Source organism: Copadichromis virginalis, linkage group LG8, assembly GCF_057382275.1.
Source record: "Copadichromis virginalis isolate Kocher_CV1m ecotype Utaka linkage group LG8, C_Virginalis_male_GT1.1, whole genome shotgun sequence".
Classification (NCBI taxonomy): Eukaryota; Metazoa; Chordata; class Actinopteri; order Cichliformes; family Cichlidae; genus Copadichromis; species Copadichromis virginalis.
This window is the reverse complement of record NC_140625.1, coordinates 19,487,101-19,513,492: the sequence shown is the minus strand read 5'-3', so window position 1 is coordinate 19,513,492 and position 26,392 is coordinate 19,487,101. Positions and strand designations below refer to the sequence as shown.

Below are 26,392 nucleotides of genomic sequence, written 5' to 3'. Positions count from 1 at the left end.
AAACAAACCGCACATAAATGCACTGCAGCAAATTGGATAATGATGATCTTCTTCAATAACATTTTGTATAACTAAACTCCTTTTAATGAGCACTCAGTTCATACAGCCTGATTATACTGTGTAGATGATGTTTCTGGACAAAGTGTATTCCGTCTCCTTGTGTTTGTTTCAGCTGCATTCCTGCTGGAAATATCATCCAATTAAAAGTGAGTGAATGATGCATCTTCCTCCTGACAGTCTGTGATGTGTTGTTTTTTGTCTGTAAGATAGATGGATTTGTCCTTCTGACCTTTGAAAATAACTAGAGAGAAGCTTGCAGGGAAGGCAGATAAATGGTTGGGAGACACAGATATTGACAACAGCAGGATTCTCCACAAACTGCAAACTAATAAAACAACTTCTCATTCTTTACAGCCTCACTGTTATACTTATGTATCTCGCATTGTTTTGATTGATGATGAAGTCAGTAAATTACTGCCCTTGATTGGGTTCAGAAATGCTGCTGATTCAGCAGAGTCCCGTGTACAATGTCAGCGAGGAATAAGCAGGGACTTTGTTTAGTACTGACCTTAGGTTATTGCTTTAGGGATAGGGAACTTCTAGGTTATTTTCTCTTTTCAAATATAAAGCTGTTAATGTAATGAGATGGAAGAATTGAAAGTTCACAATGAATAGTTTTCATCTTCAGCTCTAAATGGCAGACTTGCCTTGACCAAATATGGGGATATGTGTACATGTGTGATGTAAAATAAGATGAATTTATAACAATTACTTATCCTGAAGAAGGGTACTTCTAGTACTGCATTGACATTAAATTAATAAAAATACAGCCTTGACTTTTTCTCCAAGACTGAGACAAGTTTATCAGAGTAGGACGTTTCTCTTTCCGTGTACAACCCCAATTCCAATAAAGTTGATGCGGTGTAAACAAAAACAGAATTCAATGATTTGCAAGTCCCATAAACTTGCATTTGGTCAAATTAGAACATATGAAATTTATCAAATGCTTAAACTTTGAAATTTCACTATTTCATGCCAAACAGTTTGACTCAGTTTAAATTTGATGCAGCAACATATCTTAGGACATAGTTAGGACAAGGGCAACAAAAGGCTGCAAATATGGTGGCCCTGAGAGGTCAAGTGCACTGCAGCCTAAGAAAATGCCAACAAATAGAAAAATACCGCAAAGGCACACAAAGCACAATCCAAGTTGAATAAAACACAACAGAAGCAGAAAATATCAAAACCTCACAAAATATATGGAAGTAATTTAGGGGAAATGATGTGTTGATAAGAAGTGGAGGCCTCGTTGGTGTTCAGCAATCCACACAAAACTGGATCTTGGAGATTCTAGAGCAACTTTTAAAGCAAGTGGGCAATAATTTGTTGACAGGTGTATATGCAGCTATTTTGGCTGCAACCCCAAAATTATAATGACTAGATCCTGATGCGCTCTTCCTTTCATGATCCTTGTTATGAATATTGATCTTGTACAACAAGCTAATGGAACAGGACTGTAGAGGCTTCAAAACTTGACTTTGAGTCCTTTAAGATTTCTTTAGCATTAAAGCAATCCAGCGCTAGTTGTCAATACTTCCACATGTACACAGAAAAAAAAAACTTTTAATGGTTCATTCAGCTTCTTTATCTTCCAGTAGCTTATGTTGCTATCACAGTATAACTTGGTTTACCACATTCAGATGAACCTGTCAGTCACAGAGGTTGTGTGTGCACTGAATCTGACAAATCACTTAAGTCCCCCTTCTTTCTTTGGACTTTGGCCTCGTAAACTGTCAAAAGTCTGAGTAATTTGTGTAAACAGAATTCAGCTTTCAAAGCAGAGCTGCCTGCAAGAGCACAAATCTGCTGCAGCGTTAACCAAGCAGAAGCTCTCACCAGCGTGATGGCTATTTTGTGTGCTTGGGCTGCTGAGTTCTGCATGTGCAGAACTTAACTACGTAAGTGGCAACGAAAACCTGTACCCGTGTAATTAAATTATTTGCTCATGATTACATTTAATCTTATGTGGGACTTTTGACACGATATAACTCCACAGTCTGCAAAGAAGATGAACAGAAATGTAGAAAATGCAGGTTTTCCAAGATCCCATCAGCCTTACTTTCCATCTAGCTGGTTTAAAAAGGCTGAATAATAGCAGAGGGGTGGTTAGACTGCATATTAATTATTGCTTTAACCAATTAGTTCTTCTTGTGGTTACTGTTTATTTAATGAACTAATTGTGCATATGCCCACCTACAATGGTGCCTTAGTGTTAAGAGGCTTATGTTTGGCCCTTTTTTTTTTTTTTTTTTTGCACATAAATACTGTCACATGCGATGTACCTCAGTGAAATGATAGGAAAGTATTGGAGAAAAATGATGAACATATAATTAGTAAAGAAAACTGCGTGACTTCATTGTCAGAAATGGTGTAATTTTAAAATGAAGCATCTTTTGGAAACCTGTGCTTTGGATTTCACAAGTGTCAAGAAAATTGCAGTTTTGTATTGACGTTACATCAAAGTAACACCTTGCGATAAGTGTTTTTCCTTAGCATTGTGTGAACATCAAAGAGCCATTGTGATTGTCACCTCATACTAACTACAAAGCTGCTTGTGCAGTTAAGCCCTTTAAATGGCTGGATTTGGAGATGCAAGCTGCTTTTGCTGCACAGTTTGGCAGACAGGCTTGTGGGCTCGTGGAGTCTGCTTGCATGGATTGCTAAAACATAGGACTTCAAACAATAGCCAGATATTTTGAAGCCACACACAGAGCTGTGAATGTCATGAAAATGAAAAGACGGGAGAATTTGCCTTGAGTCTGGCCTATTTCTAATCTTTACTGTCTTATTTCTTATTGGTTGATGGACACAGCCAAATGCCTAATACAGTCAAAATAACTTGAGTAATGTCTGGAAAATTTATAAGCCCTCCAATTTTAACAACTTTCTTTTCTTTGCCATGATTTCATCTTTTTTTGTGGATGTGTGAGTGTGTGTCTTTCTCCAATTTTGGCAGGTCAGCTACATAACCCTTTTACTACCACTTATAGGGTGATAATGCAGATCAGGGCAGATTACTTATCGGATTATAACCACTCTTTTAAAAAAGAAAATAATTACTAGGATGGATCCAACACCTAGCCCTGGAAACAGGTTTGATCTGTAAGCTTATTATAAAGGTTATTTTAGGGAGCTTTAAATTTATCTGCGTCTGACTCAAAATTATATCGTGATTGTTGGGTTTAGATTTTATTATTGTCATTTGTATTAGGAAACATTTAACCATATATTCTTAGAGGTGTATAATCAATTGTGTAGTGATAAGTTGTGTGATCTTTAACAGGCTACAGAGGCTTGGTGTGTATTCCACTAGAATGCACACCTACATCCTGGGAGCATGGGAAGAGGTCGCATCTTGTCTTAATTGTTTTATGGTAGGATTAACGTAGCTACGTCTGTTCTAGTCTAAGTGCTTTTCTGTTTAGATGAACTGCTGGACTTCCTCACCGGGGGGGGGGGGTCTACCCTCTTCCTGACCAAGGATGTTTGCCTTCATGTTATATGACCCTTTGATCAGCAGTAACACACACACACACACACACACACACACACACACACACACACACACAGTATTCTTTGTTCACATGTATACCTATGTAAGATGCTATATGTTAATGACCCTAGGCATATTCATGTAACTACAATAAAAGGAGTGCTATGGGGAGCCTGGCTGAGAGTCTGACAGAGGTCAAGTGGTGGAACGACGCTTGGCTCCAGCCAGGTCTCCCTCATGCATGAGTAACCAGAGAACTTTGGTGCCTTGAGTCTTGCTTTTTGCTGTGTAGCAGATTGTCCTTAACGTTCCAGCAAATAGGTTTATACTATAGACCTATCAGTGATTCTTCAAGAAAATTTGTAATACTATTTCTAACATTATAGCTAAAAAATAATGAGCTTTTAGTTGATGCTTGCTCGCAGCAGCATTTATAAATGTAAGTAAATGAAAGGAAATTTCCATCCTCCTTTTCCAATGAGATTCTGTCACTGATGACACGCTCCCTAATTAGAAGTGTGAATCTACCCAAACAAGGTGCCAGCACCAGCATTATAGTGCAATAGTAGTGACACAGCATGAGTGAAATGTAAGCACAAAAGTCACCTATGTTGTGTTTTCCTTGGGTATTTTAACTGAAAGTATGACATGACTTCTTCATACTTTAATTTAACAATGACTAATGTAAATTAATCTTTCAGTTCTACAGGAGCTGAACAATATTATCACATAATAAAACTGAAAACTATTTTCTACCTGGGGTTTTTAAACCAGCTGCATACAGCTCTGCTTTTCCATCATGCAGCTGCATCAGTCACTTCCATTCATCGTTTGCTCTTCCTGTCATGTGGAGTGTAACTGCTCTAGCAATGCTCAGTGGAGTCATTTGGTTACTTTTGGGTGGCACGTCATCGGCTGCTAGTATCTCCTCTTCATAGTCTGGCTATGCTTGTTTTATGATTGTTGTTGTTGATGTTTTTGTTTTATTTTTTCCAATTTTAGCAGGTACTAAAGGTACAAAATCATTATTGGAAGATGACATGCTGATCTTGCTCTCAGACATTTCCAACCTTTTCCGGTTGTGTGCACTATAGAATGTAAGCAATGATAGCAATTATCTTGCAAGACGACACTAAAAATAAAAAATCTATACTGTTACTACTGTGTCATGGTACTGCCATAATACATACATTTTGTGATGCATCACACTGAACTGTGAAAGGTGGGAAAGTTTAAGGTCCTATGGCAGGCAGGTTGAAGATTGCAGCCCTGGTATAAATGTGAATGTGTGAGGGTCTCCATTGATGTCAAAAGGAGTCAGGTAGGGAGAAATAAGCAGGACACAGGCAGTAATTTATGACACATTGAGATAAAAGTAAATGCTGTTTCATCTGAATAGGACTCTTGATTATAAACAATGGGCATCAACAACAAAACCGACAATTTTACCTCTCGGAGTGTTTTTTTTGAAGTGACAGAACTTTAAGCGAAGGCTCCTTACACATATACACATGGAAAAACTAGAGTTTGGACTTGTTTGGGAAGTTTGTTCTAATCAATGTGACCTGTGCTGCGGTTTGTTCTGGGAGGCATTTCCATTTGCACAAAAGGTTGTTTGAGTAGATGCATTTTTCCCTAATAAGGGCCAACTAATGGAGTGCCTAATGAGGTCACCTTTAATTCACATCTCGGGTCACTGCAAGAGCGCCAAACATCAGACCCCACTGTGTTTAATGAGACTTTGAGAATCACAAGCAGGCAGAGATCTCCTGAGAACAACACTGCAGTGGGCTTGAGATGCGCAAAGGCTACAAGACACTACAACTGTCCTCGTTTGTACAGACAGAAACGATACCAGACCACATTAAACAAGCATTTCTACATAAATAAAATGGTGTGCAGTTATAAAGTGTGACTACTGAAAAATATATGTTTGTCAAGATAACAAGAAGACTAAAGACTAATTGAGCTACTTGGGGTTCAGTCATTCGTCAGCTCTTAGCGCTTTAATCTTATTGGCCCAAACTGAAGAGAAAGAAGAATTTAATAACCAAACCAGGCTCATAAACCTGATCTAATAAATGCCTATGGATATATTTACGACCAAATCACATAGTTTTATGTATTTGCACCCAGTTCACACTGGGACAGCTTCTTGTCAGAGGAGCCCAGCCAGATTTAAGGCAGCTAAAACTGAATGGGCGGATGTACTGAAATGCTTACAAATAATTACATTTTTAAATTTATTTCATCTACTTTCTTAGTAAAATAAATATCAGCTTTATACATGCTAGATGACCTGGGCATATTATGTAATCTGCCACCAGCTGCTGGTTCAGTTGAATAATCTGTTACTAGAAGGTTTTTACAAACAAATGATGACACCCAGCAGGGATTTTGGCTTCAAAAAAAGCTATCAAAGTTATTTTGAGGCATTACATATACCTAGCTTAAATTTCAATGTCAATAAAAACTGTTTTAAAAACTGTCATATAATGTATCCCAGTCATTTCAGATTTTAAAAAAGTGCATAAAAGTTCTGCTTGTTTTCTGCGAAAATAAGAATTTAAGAGCCTTTTCCCCCTTTATTAATAATTATGATGCCGTCTTCATTGGTGTGTGAGTAATAAATACATTTAACTTTATATTTGACTAAATATTCACTTGATGCTGTGTTGCGGGGGTAATTAGCTGACAGTCATAGACTTTGCCGGTTCATCAGGATTGGAGGACAAGCTTATAGACAGATGCAGATGCTCTGTAACAATAAAAATGGAATTTAAGCTAACATCTTACCTACCAGTCTTCCCAGATGAATAGATGTGCCCCCCAAAAATGTAAGTAAAGTATAAAAAGAAAAAGAAAAATCAGACACCGCCTCAGTGTGTGTGCACATGCAATATAAGGTCAGCAAGCGCAAACAGCTTCATACAGAACAATAAAATTGTGAAACTGTTTGCAGCTGATGCTGAAAAAGTCGAGGAATAAGATTTAAAGTTGCATTTAATTATTTATTTATAGCACTCATCATCTAGGAAATGCAGAGACTTTAAATGCTGAAAAATGTCTTAGTGTTTTTCACAAACTTTAGACGCTCTTACACTCTGAACAAAGGTTCAGAGGATATTCCAGGAATGGCGCTATTTTCCAGAGAACTTACTGGTCAGTAGGTAGTAATTTCATACCTGTTGATCTGTAATCTAGAATCAATAGGTAATGTGTCAAAAACATTTTTAGTCTTTTGCCAGTAAGTTAAAGCTTATCTCAATTATGATAAACCTTTCTCTCTGAAGTTGATTGGTGTCAGATTTGTTAATAATTCGTCAATATTTAGGACCACGGTCATAAAATTCACATTAAAATACCATGTTTTTGTAAGGAACCAAGATAAATGATTTCTGATTTTTGTTTTTCACTTTTGTGACCTTTAACCTGCACAATGAAACTGACAAAACAAAAATAAATGTAACTAATATGGTTACATAAGTGTACACACTCTTATAAGTAGGGGTGTAGGTAATTTCAGAATTAATCCAACCTAAACACTTGTCAGTACACACCTGTCATCGGTTAAAGTGACTCTGTTTAAAGTTAAATGAATTCCAGTTGTTCTAGTTGGACTTTCATGACATTTATTTAGCTGCATCTTACAATTTCAAATGGCTCTCACGTTTAAATGAGGAGGAGGGTACAAAAGAAGTTTAGATAAAGTCTTTTAAAGTTACTGTGATCCAGGGAATCAGGTGATGGCTACTTTTTGAAAAGAATCAGGAGACTCTTTTCCGTTATTGTGCCAGATTTCAGTTTTTTACTGTAAGGTATAGCAGAGGAAGAAAAGCATTGCATAAGAAAGGGTCGAAATATTGTTCCTTTTCTGCTCAGCCCCACAAAAAGCGCAGGAGCATTAACTCCATCTTGGTGGCAGCAGGATGATTTTACCTCACACAGGCATCTTGTCTGCATGCCCACACCTCCCTTCTTAATAATTAATTTATCCAAGTATTCCCTACAACAGCCTATTTATAGAAGGCTTCACCAAACATCTCTGTGCTCATTTTCAAAGTGCAGCTGAAATACAAGGCAGAGTCTAGGCGGTGGTGCGATATTTTCTTCTCTTAACGTGTTCTTTCCTCCATTTCTTGCTTCTGTTTCACTAATTCTTTCAGTTTCTTTGACTACACACATAGTTTACATGTGTTCTTTCACAGACCGCAGCCTGTTCTAATACACTACATCATAAATGCTGTGATGAAGTAATTGCTGTCAGCTGTGTAGTGTGATAGCTTTCCAGTTCTGTGATCTAAAAATAGACTTTTCACCACCTTCGGAGAGTAATTACAGACAGTAACTGTAATTAATAGGATATTGCTTTTGAATTGTTCTTTCAGAGGGTTGTTATAAGATGTATAAAATCTGTAAAACAGCAGCTGTTCTAACATTATTCAATAATAGATAATAAGAGTTATAAAGCCTAGGAGATCATGAGGATAGTGGTGCATATCCAGCAGAATGCACTGCAGACCCCTAATTTCAGAAGGTCAGGCAGCTGTAATTTTTTTAAATTACTTGATGTATAGATACATTCATTAAATAATTATTTATACCAATTTAATCAGTCAGGATGCTTGAATATTCACAGAGCATGATCAATGCCCCCTGACATGTATTATGAAGTCAGCAGAGCTTAAATCAGACTGAACCCAGTGTGCATCTCAGGTAATGACACTGTGTGGCTGTGATGCATAAATGCACACTGCCCATGTGCATGTGGACTGAATATTTATGGACCAGCACTGACCTGGGCCTTGAAAGTCAGTTTGATATATTCGAGTATGTGGAGAACCAAATAGTAAATGCATATGTGATTAGTGTGCTGGTTTCACAGCCTCCACTCTTCAGATGGCTTTTGACAAGATTTTGTAACCTTGCTGCCAAAATGCGATTAGTGAGGTCAGCCCCTGATGTTTGACAATAGGGTCATACCTTGATGGGATTTAAGTCAGGCCAGTAAAAATTCTCTTCAGCAAACTGGAAAAAACGTTTTGTTATGGGCTTTGCTTAAACCCTGAGGACACTGAAGCAGGAGAAAGTATTCCTCAAACTGTTGCTGTATGCCATAGTGTTTACATTTCCCTTAGCCGCAAGGGTAAATTTGTTGTATTTGTAATGATTTGACTTATTATTTCAATGAAATACATGTTTGAGGGAGTTATAAGTAGCTTGTTTCATGTGAAAGAAGAGAAGGATTAAATCTTGAGTGTCTGTTTTAATCATGTGCAGTCAAAAAAATGCAGAAAATGGATGTGTTGACAACTATCAGCAAATGTGGAACATGCTGTCGTTATCATTTCTTAGATAAAAGATAATCACTTTTTTTTTTTTCAGGCCACATAATGTATTGCCATTTTTTTAGATGTGAAATTGATAAGACAATGGAATTCAAATTTGGATGAACAACATTATGATTTTTCTTTTTTGTTTTATTCAGGCAGATCTATAACCAGACTCTTGTCAGTATGCTGTTGTAATTTGGAGTACTAATGCCCAGATTTCATGATTACTGAACCATGTAAAGCTACGTACCAGATATGTTTGGCAGTCAACTAGCTATTCTTTCACTTTTTAAAATTGGCTCTGAATCCCAGCTTCTGTCTGTTTTTATTTAATCTCTTTAAAAGCTTGGGGAGATAAATAAAGCCATTGATTATCGGACATGTGTTGTCTAGTTTGTGCTCGAAGAAGTTGTTCCTTTTCCTTGGATGTGAAGCAAAGACAGGCATTCACTACAAAGAAGATTAACAAAGTCAGACAAGTTAAAAATCTAATAGAGAGGAACATCCATTACTGAATGGGCCACCAGTCATGCCAAGAAAAGGCCATTAAGGAAAGCATGGACTCAGCTCCCTGTAGAAAACATTTGCGAGAGGAGCTCACTAATGGGTCAACAGAGAGGACTGTTTTCATCACTCAAACTAATTGGCATCTGTGAATCTGTAGCTTGAAGAAGGAAAAAAGGAACATGCTCAATGATATTGATTGGGTTTTCTGTGAAGGAGTGCAGCTGGATGATTTCAAAGCTCAGAGACGCAATAAACCTGATGAAGAGCCTCTCCACATATGAACATAAAGAGGTCCAGTGAAGCTACAATGCTGGTCTTACTGGCTTTGAAGAAATGTCTCGCCTTTTGCTGGAAATGGTTACACAGGAAGAAAACTAATGCTTAGAAGTAACAAGAATCCAGAATTTAATATAAATTTTGATAGGCTTCAAGTTTGAGGCACTGCTCTGTATATCGCAATGGTATCTTCAACCAAGTCACAAACACAGACCGCTAATGAGCTCTGTGCAAATTGAGGAGGTCTCACGGATCCATTATGTCCTTGCTCCCATTCTCCAGGCCGTTCTCTGTATGAATCCATATCAGTTATTATTTTCCATAAATTGAGTTCCATCACTCCCAAGTCCCTGTAATTATTTGTCATTCTCAGTTCCACTTTATTGTGGCCAAAAGCGCTGGATGGCAAGCATGCAAGAAATTGAGGAAAGTGAAGCCAAAGATGAATACAGTGCTTGCCATGCATCACTGACTGCATCAAATGCATAGCTGCAGTCTGCTCAATAAAACTAATCAAACATGAATTTTAAAGGGTATTGACTTGGGTGGATTTGCAAGGGAAAGCATATTTGCCATCTAAGGAAAAGAGAATAGTGGAGTGGGGTGGGCTGAATATGGAAGATCAGAAGTCAGCCTAGTAGTGCAAGGACAGAAAGGGTACAACTATTTTTAACAGACTAATATTTAAACAAGGCACATACACTTTAGCTGGTTTCCTGTTTGTTGTATCAAAACCCACTGCTATTGTTCCTACTTTAAATCTGCTGCCACCGTACAACATACACGATCCTCAATTAAATACAAGGTGGGTGTTTTAACATTTGAAGTTGCAGTCATTGTTCTAAAAGCACTTGGAAAAAGTATAATAGTCCTTACCTAATCTTTAGTAAGGACATAGAAGTCCATATTAAAGAAGAAATGATTGAAATTATGAATACATTCAAAGATGAAATGGATTGCATTTACATTTTGAAAGAAGTTGTGTTGTCAGCAAATCTCAGCTCTAGGCATCTTTTTTAGGATGTTTTAGCTCACTGTTTTTGGTCCACCGTGTTACTGTTTTGGTTCCACACTGCTCACCACCGACAGGCACAAATATATACATATACATTAAACCCCACAAATATTTGGTTAAATGTCCCTTAGCAAGTTGCACCTCAACCAGACACTTTTGGTAGTCATCAGCAAGCTTCTGAAAGGATTCTGTCTGGATATTTGGCCACTCTTCTTTTCAGAATTGAGTAGGGTCGTAGGGTTTCCTTTCTTTGAAACTCCCTTCATTGTGGACAGTGATGCTGGTTTTCCACCACTCCCAGTTCATAGCAGGCTTGAACCTTGGTGGTTTCCTGGGTTGTTCCTAAACATCCTAACCAATTTCCTCAATCATGATAACTAATGAACCTAATAAAGACTGACCTTGTCAAATTAAAACACTGTAATCTTCAGAATCACTTACTAAATGATGTTAAGTGCATGCTTGTCTATATTTGAGACATGTATGATTTTGACCCCGTGTGGATTATCGAAAAATTAAAATTGTGTACTCAGTTCTTGTTTTAGCATGTATGCTGTGCAGTCATTCCACTCTGGGCCTTTTAGTACTTTTGTCGCTTGCTTTCTCAGTTTTCTTGAAAACAGTTATAATCTTTCATGCTGTTGAAGCCTGACTAAATATCTTTAATGTTTTTTGTTCTAGCTGCAGCGGCTGAAACGCTCCCTCTCCTTCAAATCGGTCATACGCAGCAAGAGTGTGGACAACTTTTTCCAGCGCAGCAACGGTGAATCACAGCCACCTTTATGCCTAACTGCCACATCAGCACCACCGGCATCTCCTCCCCCCATGTCTGAGTCCCCTCTGGCCTATGAACACTCTCCCTCTCTCTCTCCATCTATCAGTCCTAACCCTTCGTTGTCATCACACTCCCCGTCTGTCAGTCCTTCAATATATGGGACTTCCAAGATCCAGCCAAAGTGTCAGGCCCAGCCAGTGCAGCCAGTCAAGACCCACTGTTTCCAGGAGCATGTCTTCCGTAGGCCTACCAGCTGCCAGCGATGCAAACATACAATCCAAGGTAGGTCAGTTGTTCCACTTCAAGAACATCGTATTCACAGCAAAAAGATGCAACCATGTTGGCTCAGGGTGTAGGAATTAGATTGTTATCAATCTGTTTTCTGACATTTACCTTGATTTATAATGTTAGGGGCTTTTTTTTTGTTTTTTTGTTATTTGTATCTGTCCATGGTGGAAATAAACATGACAAAGAAAAAAGGCAAATGCCACTTGAAATTCAAAGACAAACTGATATTCTTGAGTGTTAGAATTGAATTGTAGAATTTCTTTACTGTCCCTGTCATGATAATTCATAAAATATCTGAATGATCTGTTTCAACAGATATTCTACCTTTGTGTCAATGTGTGTGAGCAAATATTCCTAAAATGGTCATCTCAGACACAAGCCACACTCAGGACAGGCAGCCAGTCGTAAGAAAGCTGGATTAAAGTCAGGAGACTGAGAGTTAAAGTGGCTTGTTTTAGACAGAGTATGATGTGGAGGAGTGCCAGGATAAATAAGGATTAGTTTGAACTGCTATCATGCAAAGTTATCTGTCTAGATATAAAAACATGAAACTGGAAATGAGCATAATAGGTACCCTGTAATGGACTATAGCTCATTTCTTATTATTGCCCAGTCACTGTGGGCAGTTTGCAGTCTATTTGCTCATTGGTCCCAATGAAATCATCCGACAGCAGGCTTTATGGACCTCTGTACATGCTTCCACTGGGAGTTGTTTTGCCTTCTTGTTCTGTTGGCATGCTGACCTATCTCAGCAGTGCTGTTTATGTAAAATGGGATTACCAGTAACATCCACCAAACTGATGTCTTTGTGTCCCTTTGTCTTTGGATGGTCATCAGTGTAGACCAATTTAAAACCATGTCAGTTTATGCACAAAGGCCATTTCTGAAGGTGGATATACTAACTGTGCCTAATATGAAACATTAGTTTTCTGTAACATTTTGCACACAAACTACAATGTATGTGAGTGACAGAGCTGGTTTATTTTATACTTGATACAGGAACCACAAATGAGGCACACATCTGGCACACCTCATCTTTGCTACCATTAGAATACCATCGCTAGCTAACGATTGATTCAAAGCTACAGAAATATTTCCTGACAGGCTTATGGTAACATGTGTAATGTTTGGTGTTAATGCAGGAAACTCCAAGCAGGGCCTACGTTGTAAATCTTGCAAGATGGCCACCCACCTCTGGTGCTCCTCCGAGCTCTCCCAGCAGCCCTGTAATGGCAAGGTAAGGCTCTTTGCACCTTCATCAGATTGTTACACTTTAAGGATTGATTGAATGATAGCATACAATCTCAGTGGAAGTGTCTGAAATACCAAGATTTAAATATTTCACAGGTATAAAGTACTACTCAATCACTGGTTGGTTGGCTTTGTCTGAATATTATTTTCAGTGTACCTTAGTTGCTTTGCTCTTTACTGCCATCATCTCCCAACAGCTCTGCTTGATGTAGCCAAAAATTCTTGTCACTTAGTTAATTACCTTTCTATATGATGTGTTCTTGCATAGAGAATTTACTGAAAACGAGCACGTTCTCTGTAGAATGGAGACTAACACAGATTGCATTGTGCCAGCAGCTTTAAACAGCATCTGGATGCTGTAATTGTCTCTGTCACCTGGCATAGTGTTTTGTCTTGGTAATATGCTTAGCCTCAGATCCCTCCGTCTTGTTAAAAGAGGATAAAAGCCTTTTTCAAACCAAACCACCAAAGACAAAAAGGTATGGGTTATAATTGGAATCTTTATTGATGATGTTTTCACAGTAGACTGAGACTAAGTGTGAAGCCCGAGGGGAATAAAAGCTGTGGATGACACCTAGAATATACATGGCCAGGTCCAAATATTTTTCACTCTGCCTCTTTGCCCTTCCTCACACATGTGCTGCTCTTCTCACATGACGTCCTCTTCTCTCCCTCTCTCTTGTCTGGATGCTACATTTCCTTCCTCCCTTCTCAACTCAGTTGGAAAATCAATATCTCTCTGTACCAGCTGGTCTGGCTAATTCAGTGTGAAATTCAGTGTGTTTGAGGCGTACAATCCCTTGAGGATATGACACGGCAGGCTTTCGCCAAGCCTTCGGCAGTGTCCTTTTCGATCACTGCGCGGTCATCAAAGCAGGGATTAGGCATTTTACTGAAACTGAATGGAGTTCAAGGCTACATCGACGTACATTAAGGGGTTCACTGACTCCGAACAAAAGCATGCCACCCAAAAGTTTTGTGTACAAAACATACTCTTCAATGTAAATTGCAGTTGGATTACAATTACAGTGTGTCAATTTCTCAGGTACAATTCATAAATGATTTAAAATTGGAGAAAAAATGTAAAGGGAACAAATTAAAGTCAGAAAAACTTACATGTGTGGCAATTCATGTAAAGTAGCCAGGTTTCCAATTTTGTATACATGTTACTAAAGTTAAGTCCCCAAAAAACAGGAGCTCTGGTGCAATCGTAAGTCCTTCCAGGCGTGAACTCCACTGTCTTTTAAGGACATTTAAAATAATAAATCTGTTTAAAAAATCACTTAACATATTCTGCGTTTTGTTTGTTTTTTTATTCATTTTTACACTTTAAAATGTTTCATTTATATTTATGCCCAAGTCTTCAGTGCGTTTATCTGTTCTAGGGCTGCAGCCAGAACAGTAATAACTAACAGAGCCTAACGATCCCAGAAGTATTATTTTTTTAATTTAATGTCATATCATTGTTATAAGAGTTACGTGACCCAGAAGAAGAAAGAAAAAAATTCAAAGCTTAACAAATGAACAGTATATTTTTTCCTTTGAAATTTATTCTCTTGGGTTTGAGTAATGAAAAAAAATCTTAAACAAGCATTATTACATGAGGAGAATGGTCAAACAAAAAAATCTGAGTGGCTTAGACCTTAGAAAGCACAAGAGAGATATTGATGACTGCGCTCTTCTTGGCTCACTCTCAACCCATTTGCTGAGTGCACCGATATATGACCAATTACTTTAAAACGTCTCCAGAATCAAGCAGCTTTAAATTGGCTTGGAATCATGACAACTTTTTGCTAATCAATGCTAATTTGAATTAAAGATGAATTACAGTATTATTAGAACTAGGCCTGCTGCATTGCACAAAATCGTTGCTTCTGTGTGAAGTCTTTATACAGTTCAGAAATCTGAATCCAGTTTTGATCTTAAATAGGTGTGAACTTTCAGCTTGTCTGCTCCCCTAAAGACTAAGCCATTCCAGTAATACTGTCACAATCGTAAGATATTGTGATACTTAAACAAAAACCTGTTTTCAGTTAAAAGAAAATATGATAAGGGTTAAATACAAATAAATAAAGGCTGGGTAAAAATTTAAAACATCTGGGGTTCACAGCTGTCCTTGTCTTAGAGACAGTAGGTATGTGTAAAGTGATGGCCTGCTTGCTTTTGAAATATGGAGATGTGCATAGAGATTTAAGCTACTGAGTGATCCGGGTTCTGGATAAATAAAGTTACCGCTCACTCTTTAATGTGAAAGAAAGGTTTGTGTGCTTAAGAACATTTTCTACCTACAGTTTTGAGCACAGTTTATTTTAATTGGGAGCATTTGTTGTATAGTTGAGCCCAGTTGTCTCTCAGTAATTAGCAAAAGTGTGAGAGTGAAGCATTTGCTATATTTATTTACTGAGATGTGTGTGTGTGTGTGTGTGTGTGTGTGTGTGTGTGTGTGTGTGTGTGTGTGTGTGTGTGTGTGTGTCCAAATTCCTGTAAAGAACCTTGTGATAAACAGATTAAAAAAGGGATGATATTTAAAATATTCAGTGAAAGACAGCATTAATACCTGGACTTGGCTTTAGTTGCTTATCTGTGTCTCTATGCTAAAGGTACAACAATGCATAAAAAGAAGATTAATGGCATAGACTTAAAAAAACAAATTGTGAATTGAATAATTTAGGCAGTTTAGGAGATGGCACACAGATTCATTAATAATAAAAATACAAAAAGTACAAATGTAACGATTTTATTGAGAACTTATGACTTAGCCTTATTAATGCACATAAGGACAGAGATAATCTGCTAACCTGTAGTTAGTACTAGCAACAGGAAGTACTAATAAGTACTACAAATGACATAATTCTGGGAGTAAAACTATATATTACCGTTGTTAATAAGGAGGTTTGGTAATAATTGGCCTTTTTTCATCAGTGTATGATCATCTGATCTATAGAAGTCTATAGGAGACTATCCAGGGTAAGCTCATTAGCTAATGAGCAATTCAATGAGCAGTTTCACATTCAGATGTGCCCCGTAATCAGACCCAGATTCAAAACAAAACACTGGGTGACATCATGGTAGCTACATCCATCTTTTATCCTGTCTATGGTGCACTTTTATGCTGAACACAGCACGAGTCTATGACTAATAGCAGGGCACAGTGGACGAAGTCACCTCACCGAGAAGGTGTGCATCCGCAGCATTCAGCTCCTTTTTTTGTTCCTGTAATGTCTGATCAACTTTCAGAAAGTGCAGTAATGATCATTGTTTAGTTTTGTAGACCCACCGATAGCTGTGCACACTGTCAAACAGGTTTCATTTCGTTATAAAAGTCAACTAATATTTTGCCAGTCAAATGCCATCAATGGCTGTAATGTTAAAATACAGTGAGAGTAAACATTTGATTTGCATCCCTCCCCCCGTAACTGTTACCACATGCATTCAGTCTGTAATACTTCAAATACACAAACTGCAGTACTCTCATTAGTGGGTTTGATTAGGCAGATATGTTCAGATATTTATCTCAATGTGTATTTCTGATATTGTCCCTTTTAACAAAAAGCTTCACTGTTCAGTTTTATGCAGTCATTTCTGTCTAGAGCTGAAGGTTATTTTCTGGGAACAAGCAGATTAAAAAAGAAATAAAAAATTCTGGGCAAGATCTTGTCTGTCTGGCCTGAAAATAGCCATCATCTCCTTCTGTACCTTAAAACTGGTGGTGGTCAGAGTCCGGCAGCCTCGCCTCTGTCAGTGCGCCCCAGGGTGGCTGTGGCTACAATAAATGATCACAGCTGCCAGTTTCTTTTATTATTTTTAAAATTGTAGATCCTGGAATAAATCATTTAGTGATAATTGGGGTTGGTAGATGGCAATTGTTTATCAGTAATTTCTGGTATGGTGTGCTTTGACCTTGTGAAATATTTTTGTATAGAAAAACATCTCGTGAATTTTCATGAGATTGTTTTAATCTAAAAATAAAACACAACCTTGAAAGTGTTGTTTTTTTTTTAAGTACAACTGTGCTAAAAGTAATTCAGAGATTAAAGCGATTTACCTGATATATTATTTTCAGCATATATGTTACATCCCCCAGGAGGATGTCTCTTCTCCCTATTAACCCTTTGTTTTGTCCAGGCTCCACCTCCTCTGTCCTGATTGGATGCTGTGCAGAGTCCGGCTGATTGGTAATCAGCAGAGCACTATTTAAGGCCTGTGGAGCTGTGCTTCTGGGCCCTCTGGCCATTTTGGTTGCCATACTGGTGCAGGCTTGCATGCCTTTGTATTTTGTGTGAGCATTATTGTTTCATGTTCAGACTGCTTGTAGGGGAGAGCTGCCTTTTGTTTTGACACCCTGTTTTCTCCTGTTTATGTGTTGTTAGGTAGGTTATGGTTATAGGTTGTATATTTTGTTTCTTTGGAGTTAGGTAAGTTTCTTTTATTTCTACGTCAGGGATGTTTTGTTTGTTATGTTGGCCTTGGCTCTCCCTGACGTTACACCTCGGTCTGAACCCACGTCCCATCACCAGTATTAAATAAACCTTTTAAATTTACCATCTTGGCTCCTCCTTCTCTATCCACATTTATGTTCGTCCCTTCAACCCCCTAGACTAGCCAGGGGACGTAACATAAATTGGCGGCTCGTCCGGGATAAAAGTCCTGGTTAATCCATTTGTGGATGGTGAAGGTTTGGAGTTGTTTGTTTCTGCTGGTGTATTTGGCAGAGGTAGTTAGTATGGCAACTGGTGTTTTTGCTTTGAGTGCATTTTTGAGTAATCCTTCTTGGGAGGAGCTAAATGCGTGTAGAAAATGTGATTTGTTTGCTATAGCAGCACACTTTGAGTTAAATGTATCAAGGCAAATGGTGAAAGAGGACTTGAAAACTGCTGTTTCAAACAAACTTGTGGAAGAAGGCCTGCTTCCTGTTTCTAAATCACCTCGTTTGCCAGTTCCTCTTGACAGGACCCCTAATGAAGGACTGAAGCCTGCTGTGTTAAAGGACCAAGGGCAAAACCCTGCTGCTGTGGAGCAACAAATGGTGGAAAATTTAAGCACTAATGGCTCACCTTCTTTTGCTACTCCATCTTCTCCTCGTTCAAGACAAGAAGTATTACTCAAGGTACGTTTGGCTAAATTACAATTTGAGGCTCAGGATAAAGCCCAAGCTCGTCAGGCAGAGTTGGAACTTCGCAGGTTGGAAGCAGAGACAGAAAAGGTGTTAAAGCTGAAAAAGTTGGAGCTGGAGTTGCAGATTGAAAGGGAGGTCAGACTGCGTCAGTTGGAGTTACAGGCACAGACTTCAAGAAGTACTACTACTCAACCTAGTTCTGCAAATTCATCTGTTGGTGAAACAACCTCCTCCCCTGTAAACCCAGGTGGTTTCAATGTGAGTAAAAACATTGTGTTGGTACCTTCATTTCGTGAATCAGAAGTTGATACATATTTCAATGTGTTTGAACGTGTGGCTGCCTCATTGCACTGGCCGAGAGAAGTTTGGCCATTGCTTCTTCAGTGCAAATTGGTAGGCAAAGCACAAGAAGTCTGTTCTGCTTTGTCTTTGGAAGAAAGTTTGAAATATGATGTAGTGAAGTCTGCTATCCTTGCTGCTTATGAACTTGTTCCCGAAGCGTATAGGCAACGCTTTCGCAATCACAAAAGAACAGCAAATCAGACTTTTGTAGAGTTTGCTCGTGAAAAAGCTACTCTTTTTGATAGATGGATAACAGCAAGTAAAGTTCCTGACTACAACTCCTTACGTGAACTGATACTGCTGGAAGAGTTCAAAAATGGCCTGCCAGAACGCATTGTTGTACACCTTAATGAACAGAAGGTTTCCACTTTGAAAGAAGCAGCTGTGATAGCTGATGAATTTGTGCTGACTCATAAAACTGTTTTTGTGCAGAAACGTGAAGTTACCACCAGAGAACCTCCCCCACGAAAGGATCCTTCAAGCCCACGACAGACTTTTGCTCCAAGGACTGAAAGGGAATGTTTCTATTGTCATAAACTTGGTCATGTTGTTGTTGAATGTCCCGCTTTGAAGCGCAAGAACCAGTCACCAAAAGGAGTAGGCTTAATTAAAACCATCCGTGCTGAGAGAAGGGACCAAAGTGAAGGAGTTGATCCCTGCTTCAAACCCTTCCTCTTAGATGGCACTGTGTCATTGACTGGGAAGCCTGAGGATGAAAAACCCATTCGAATACTCAGAGATACGGGAGGGTCAAGATCTGTGATTTTTATCTGATGTATTACCCCTGAGTGACCATTCCTCTTGTCATGGTAGTGTTCTGATTCAAGGAGTTGAAATGGGCTATGTTGAAGCTCCTTTGCATTATGTACACATCAAGTCAAAGTTGGTTAATGGCATCTTCTCTGTGGCAGCACGCCCCTCACTTCCCATAAAAGGGGTGCAGTTCATTTTGGGAAATGATATTGCTGGTGGAAAAGTGCAACCTGTTCCCGAAGTAACAAATGATCCAGAATCAAACTTGAAGAGCAACGACCTAGCAACATGTTTCCCATCTGTTTTTCCTGCTTGTGTTCTCACCAGGGCTCAAGCAAGACGTAAAGCTGCAGAAATTGATTTGTCAGACTCTTCGTTGGCTCTGGCTACAGATGATTTGCAAACCCTGATTGATCTTAAAAGTGGTTCAAAGGATACTACTGAGAAGTGGAAGGATCTACATCTTCCACAGTTAGACTTGCCAGTCACACGTGAAAGCCTTGTTGCTGCTCAGAAGTCTGATCCCTCATTGACTAAATGCTTTACTTCTCTTTCTGAAACAGGAAATAAAAAGGCTTCTTATTTCTTGGAAGATGGGGTCTTGATGCGCAAGTGGACTGCCCACCCAAGTCTAACAGCAGACGTAGAGGAAAGCTGTTCTGATGACTGTGACTGGAGCACTACTTATCAGATTGTTGTGCCTCTTGAGTATCGTCACTACGTAGTCTCCCTTGCACATGAGCACCCTCTGTCTGGTCATTTGGGAGTTACAAAAACGTACAACAAGATACTCAACCATTTCTTTTGGCCAGGATTGAAGGCTGATATAGTTGAGTTTTGCCGCACTTGTAAAACATGTCAGATTGCAGGAAAGCCAAACCAGACAGTTCCTATAGCTCCTCTTCATCCTATACCAGTACTTGGTGAACCTTTTGAACGTGTCATTGTGGACTGTGTTGGTCCATTGCCCAAGACAAAGAATGGTAATCAGTTTTTACTGACTGCAATGTGTACTTCGACTCGTTTTCCAGAAGCTGTCCCACTCAGAAGAATAACTGCACCTTTGGTGATTAAAGTTTTGACAAAGTTCTTCACTACTTTTGGTTTACCAAAAGTAGTCCAGACAGACCAAGGAACTAACTTTCTGTCTAAACTTTTCAAGCAGGTCATGCAGACTCTGGGGATTAAGCATGTTGTGTCAAGTGCATACCATCCTGAGTCTCAAGGAGCATTGGAGTGCTGGCATCAGACACTCAAGGCAACATTGCAGAAATACTGCTTGGATACTGCAAAAGAGTGGGATGAGGGAGTACCTCTGATGGTGTTTGCCATGCGCGAAGCTAAGCAAGAGTCCCTTGGGTTTAGCCCAAATGAACTAGTGTTTGGTCATTCTGTCCGGGGACCTTTGAAGTTGTTGAAAGAACAGTTCTTGTCAACAGACCATGTTGTGAAAACTAATGTTCTGGATTATGTTTCACAGTTCAGAGAGTGCCTCCATAAGGCCAGGTTGGCAGCTGCAGAAGCCCTCTCCTCTGCTCAGGGGAAGATGAAGAGTTGGTATGATAAGAAAGCCGTTCCTCGATCTTTCAATCCAGGTGACAAGGTTTTGGTTCTTCTACCAACTGCTAGCTCTGCATTGTCTGCCCGCTTCTGTGGACCATACCAGGTGGATAAGAAAGTAAATGACACTGACTATGTGATTAAAACCCCAGACAGGAAGTGTAAAACACGCTTGTGCCATCTCAATATGCTCAAATCTTTTCATTCTAGAGCTGACTCTCTCTGTGGTCCTGCAGATAAGTCTGTGGCATCTCCGTCCGAGCCAATCTCATCTCCAGAACCTCTCTTGTTGAACTCTTCCTCAGGATTGAGGTCAAGTTTAGATGAAGATGGGCTCAAACTTTGTGATGCCAGCTGCCAGAATGCTTAATTCTGAGGTACTGTCCCAGTTGTCTATATATCTGTCTCACTTGACCCGTGAGCAACAGTTGGACATTGAAAGGCTCGTCACCATTCATTTAACACTCTTTGGGGACATGCCTTCCCGTACTACTGTAATAGAGCACGACATTGATGTTGGGAATGCCGTGCCTATTAAGCAGCATGCTTACCGTGTGAATATGGCAAAAAGGGAAATGATGAACACAGAAGTAGACTACCTTCTGAAGCATGGATTGGCTATCCCAAGCTATAGTCCATGGAGTTCTCCGTGCCTGGTTACGCCAAAATCAGATGGAACACCTCGGTTTTGCACAGATTTCCGCAAGGTAAATGCAGTAACAGTACCTGATTCCTTCCCACTGCCCCGTGTTGAGGACTGTATTGACAGCGTCGGCTCTGCTGCTTATGTGAGTAAGCTTGACCTTCTTAAAGGTTATTGGCAAGTACCTCTGACAGAAAGAGCATCAGAAATCTCAGCTTTCGTAACACCTGATCACTTTTTACAATATACAGTTATGGCATTTGGAATGAGAAATGCTCCTGCTACCTTTCAGAGGTTAATGTCAACTGTATTATCTGGTGTGGCAAACTGTAATGTTTATCTTGATGATGTGGTCATCTATTCTTCCAGCTGGTCAGAGCATGTTGACACCTTAACCACTGTGTTCAAGCGTTTAGCTGATGCTTCCTTGACCCTCAACTTGGCTAAATGCGAGTTTGGTAAGGCTACAGTGACCTACCTTGGAAAGGAAGTTGGGCAGGGCAAGGTTCGCCCAATCAGTGCAAAGGTTAATGCCATTCTTAACTTTCCTGTGCCAACAACACGCCGTGAGCTGCGCAGATTTCTGGGGATGGTTGGTTACTACGTGTTTCTGTAGGAATTTTTCTGAAGTCGTAACACCACTGACAAACCTGTGCAGCCCGAAGGTACCATTCATTTGGAGTCCTGAGTGTCAACATGCTTTTGAATGTGCAAAAGGTCTTCTGTCGAGTTCACCTGTTCTTGTCGCTCCAGACTTTTCTAAACCTTTCAAGCTTGAAGTGGATGCCAGTGAGGTGGGGGCTGGAGCTGTTCTTCTTCAGGATGATGGACAAGGAGTGAGTCATCCTGTCTGCTTCTTTGGCAAGAAGTTCGATACTCATCAAAGGCGGTACTCGACAATTGAAAAGGAGACTCTGGCCATGCTTCTGGCTCTTCAGCATTTTGACGTGTATGTGGGATCTACTTCCCAACCTGTAGAGGTCTTCACTGATCACAATCCTCTCGTGTTCCTCTCTCGTATGTATAACAACAATCAGCGACTGATGAGGTGGGCTTTAATTTCACAAAACTACAACATTGAAATAAAGCATAAAAGAGGATGTGAAAATATTGTGGCCGATGCCCTCTCAAGAATGTGATGGTGTAAGGTTAACAAACTTATGTTTGTTTTTCTGGGTGGGGGTGTTACATCCCCCAGGAGGATGTCTCTTCTCCCTATTAACCCTTTGTTTTGTTCAGGCTCCACCTCCTCTGTCCTGATTGGATGCTGTGCAGAGTCCGGCTGATTGGTAATCAGCAGAGCACTATTTAAGGCCTGTGGAGCTGTGCTTCTGGGCCCTCTGGCCATTTTGGTTGCCATACTGGTGCAGGCTTGCATGCCTTTGTATTTTGTGTGAGCATTATTGTTTCATGTTCAGACTGCTTGTAGGGGAGAGCTGCCTTTTGTTTTGACACCCTGTTTTCTCCTGTTTATGTGTTGTTAGGTAGGTTATGGTTATAGGTTGTATATTTTGTTTCTTTGGAGTTAGGTAAGTTTCTTTTATTTCTACGTCAGGGATGTTTTGTTTGTTATGTTGGCCTTGGCTCTCCCTGACGTTACACCTCGGTCTGAACCCACGTCCCATCACCAGTATTAAATAAACCTTTTAAATTTACCATCTTGGCTCCTCCTTCTCTATCCACATTTATGTTCGTCCCTTCAACCCCCTAGACTAGCCAGGGGACGTAACAATATATCACAAAAAGATGAAAGAAGAAAAAAATCTAAGAGCTTAAATAAAGCTGAGATTCTTTAGAAACTGTTTCTATTTTGTGTCCCTTTCATGAAAAACAAGGCTTTGAAATTTATCTCTGAGTCACGTCCTGTAGCTAAACATGTTTCTCTTACTAAATAAAGAAACACAATCAGATATCAAAGGAGTACAGTATCAGATCTGTACTGGCAAGCTTCAGTTTGACAGTGACAAACCTTTGTGACGAATTAATGCAGACACCACGTGATTAAATCTTCCTGAAGGCAGGCATATAAAAGGTACAGCAGTGTTTTTAGACATTTCTCCAACAAATCATCTAATGCTTAGTGTAGTGCTAACACACTTTGCTTGTAAACGTCATGCTAACAAAAATTAACACCTTGTCAGATGTTGACTGCCACTGGTTAGCCAGGGGGGGGGTCAGTACTGAACCACTGCCTGCTCATTCATCAGGAATGCATTCCTTCATGCTACAATCCATAAAATTTAAGCCTCTGATGGAAAAATATGAACAATATTTTGCATTTATTGCGTTCAAGACACATGAACTACCTTAGTATGTGCTTTGATAAATATCCCTTCATTTTTGCCATATTTTAAGGTGCACCTTTATAGTCTGTTGTCTCACACGACATCCCAGCAGTAATATTTTGCCTTTGTTACTTTGGACCATTATGCTTTCAGTCACCAGATATGTGTGCATATCTCTGTGATGCTAGTGTCATCTGACAGAAGAGTTGTATTTGATTACCTGCATGCAAATGTGCTGCAGCAGCAGAAGACCACAGCCGGTGCCACTCCTGGTAGTTAAGAAGAGGAAAAATGAGGCTCTCAAATAGAGTGGTTCACCAAAATTGAACAATAGAGGACTGAAAGACATTGTCTGTTCTGTTGAGCACAAACAACATGAAAGCATGGAGCTATCCTGCCTTCAGCTTTTGGTGGTTTATGGCGGTGATGGTGTGGGGGAAGTTTTCTTGGCACATTTGGGCCCCTCAGTACAAAGTGAGCGTCATTTAAACCCCACAGCCTGCCTAAGTATTGTTGCTGACCGTGTCCATCCCTATTAAGACCACAGTGTACGCATCCTTTGATGGCTGCTTCCAGCAGGATGACACACCATGTCACAAAGCTCAAATAATGTCAAAGTGGTTCCCTGAATACGACAATGAGTTTGGTCTGCGTAAATTGCTTCCAGAGCCACCACATTTGAATCCAATAGAGTACCTTTAAGCTGTCGTGTAACAAGAGATTTGTATCACAGATGAGCAGCAACTGTGGGAGGCTGTCATGTCAATACAGACCAAAATCTCTGAGGAATGTTTCCAGCACCTTGTTGAATCTAAGCCTTGAAGCGCTTCTAAAGGCAAAAGAGGTCTCGTAGGTGTAATAAAACACGTTTTGCGTTTTATTTACTGCAGTATGTTTTAGTATTTTTCACATGGGTAAAAATTAGTTTTATTTAATTTGAATAAAACTCAAAGAAAATATATAATTTGCAGTTTTGAAAAGCACAAACAAGATTCTTTTGAGTGCATTCACATTTGAACCTTTTCAATTACTCAGAGTTCATGAGTATTTTCTGTAAGTATGTATAAGTATGTTCTGCTTTTCTTTGATAAAGCCTACAAAAGCATTTTTCCACTTCAAGTAACATTTCTCCCTTTCTCTTTCCTTCTCTGCTGTCTCTCTCCTGGTATGTCAGACAGGAGCTTTTAAAAGAAACTTCAGCTCTCCTCTTCTTACCGTTGATCCACTGGGTGTGGTTAGAGAGGCTCCTGCTGCGCAGGGTGAGTGATGGAAGCACAGACTGATTTATCTCAGCAGCAAATAACTAGACTCCGAGGATGACTAATCACCATGTCTGCGGCCTTTAATGCTTTATACATGAGAGGCGTGCGTGTGTGCGTGTGTCTCAGTATAGTGTCATCTATAAAACTGCACATATGATGATCTTTTCCTTTTCGTCTGGTCATATGTAGAAGCAGATAATAGCACTGTTGATCCTGTGTATGAGGCCTTGCGCTACGGAATGACACTGGCTCAGTTGAGTCAATCCAGCTTCAGCAGTATCTCAGAATCACCCTGTCATGAGGTATAAATGCACACAGGCAGACACACACACATAAAATACACTGACAACCCTCATCATTCAGAAAAATCTATGTTGATATAATTTCTTGCAAGAATATTGTTCTTCCTGTCTTTATCATAGGAAGAAAAACTGCAAGACAAACTAGAAAACCAGCCTATAGCTGAAGAGGATCACATCCCAGGAAGTAAGTTAAATATTTTCTTGAATACAGGAAATGCATTTTGTTATGTTGTCATGCTAAAATTCCTTGAGGATTATTCTTAACATAACATCAGATCTCAATAGGGGAAAACAATCATGCTGGGTATCTGTTTTAATTGTAATGAAAAGTATCAACTTACAGAGGACTTGATTCAAAAACACACTGAAAATCAAAGTGAAAAAATTGATGTTTATTTTGCCAAAATTTAATTTCAGCAACTAATTTAATTGTATAGCCTCCTCAACATTGTCAGGCATGCTTCTAATGAGATGATGGATGGTGTTCTGGAGGTTCTCCTCCCAGATCTGGACCAGGACATCACTGAGCTCCTGGACAGTCTGAGTCAGGGTGCTGTTGCCTGGGCTGTATATGTTTGTGCCTCCCTCTCAAACCATCACTGACCCACCACCAAAACTGATCATGCTGCATTATGTGTTACAGGCAGCATAACATTCTCCAGCTCTTCTCCAGACCTTTTGACATCTCTCATGTGTGCTCAGTATGAACATGCTTATTTCTTTGAAAATCACAAGGCAGTGGACCTGCTTTTATTCTATGGCAAATGCCGGTCGAGCTCCATGGGTAATGAGCACAGGGCAACTAGGATACTGGGTTCTCAGGAACAGACTTCATGAGGGTGGCCTGACTGTTTGGTCAGAAGCATTCACACCAGTGTCCTGCTGGAGGTCATTTTTTTTTAGCTCTGGCATCATCCTGTTCCTCTTTGCACAAAGGAACAGATACCGGTCTTTCTGATGGGTTAAGGACCTTCTACCACCCTGTTCAGCTCTCCTAACTGCCAGTCTCCTGGAATCTCTTCCAAGCTCTTGAGACTGCGCTGGGAGACACGGTGAACCTCCTGGAAAATGGTGCATATTAATGTGCCATCCTAGAGGAGGTGGACTACCTGTGCATACTCTGTAGGATGC

At 39.7% G+C, this 26,392-nt stretch overlaps 2 protein-coding genes across 3 annotated transcripts in view; both read left to right on the top strand.

Moving 5' to 3' along the window:
* The window catches only part of LOC146703244 (SH3 and cysteine-rich domain-containing protein 2-like), a 43,755-nt gene that overhangs the window by 8,737 nt on the left and 8,626 nt on the right, over nucleotides 1-26,392 (top strand). For both annotated transcript variants that reach the window (XM_085466370.1, XM_085466369.1), the window contains exons 2-6: nucleotides 11,366-11,741; nucleotides 12,890-12,984; nucleotides 24,872-24,956; nucleotides 25,149-25,261; nucleotides 25,382-25,445. In XM_085466370.1, the coding sequence (XP_085322496.1) occupies nucleotides 11,366-11,741; nucleotides 12,890-12,984; nucleotides 24,872-24,956; nucleotides 25,149-25,261; nucleotides 25,382-25,445 (733 nt within the window). The remainder of the gene's footprint in view (nucleotides 1-11,365; nucleotides 11,742-12,889; nucleotides 12,985-24,871; nucleotides 24,957-25,148; nucleotides 25,262-25,381; nucleotides 25,446-26,392) is intronic.
* Nucleotides 17,848-19,230, top strand: LOC146703245 (uncharacterized). Its single transcript, XM_085467283.1, has 2 exons — nucleotides 17,848-18,507; nucleotides 18,577-19,230. The coding sequence occupies exons 1-2, from the start codon at nucleotides 17,848-17,850 to the stop codon at nucleotides 19,228-19,230; spliced, it is 1,314 nt and encodes a 437-aa protein (XP_085323409.1).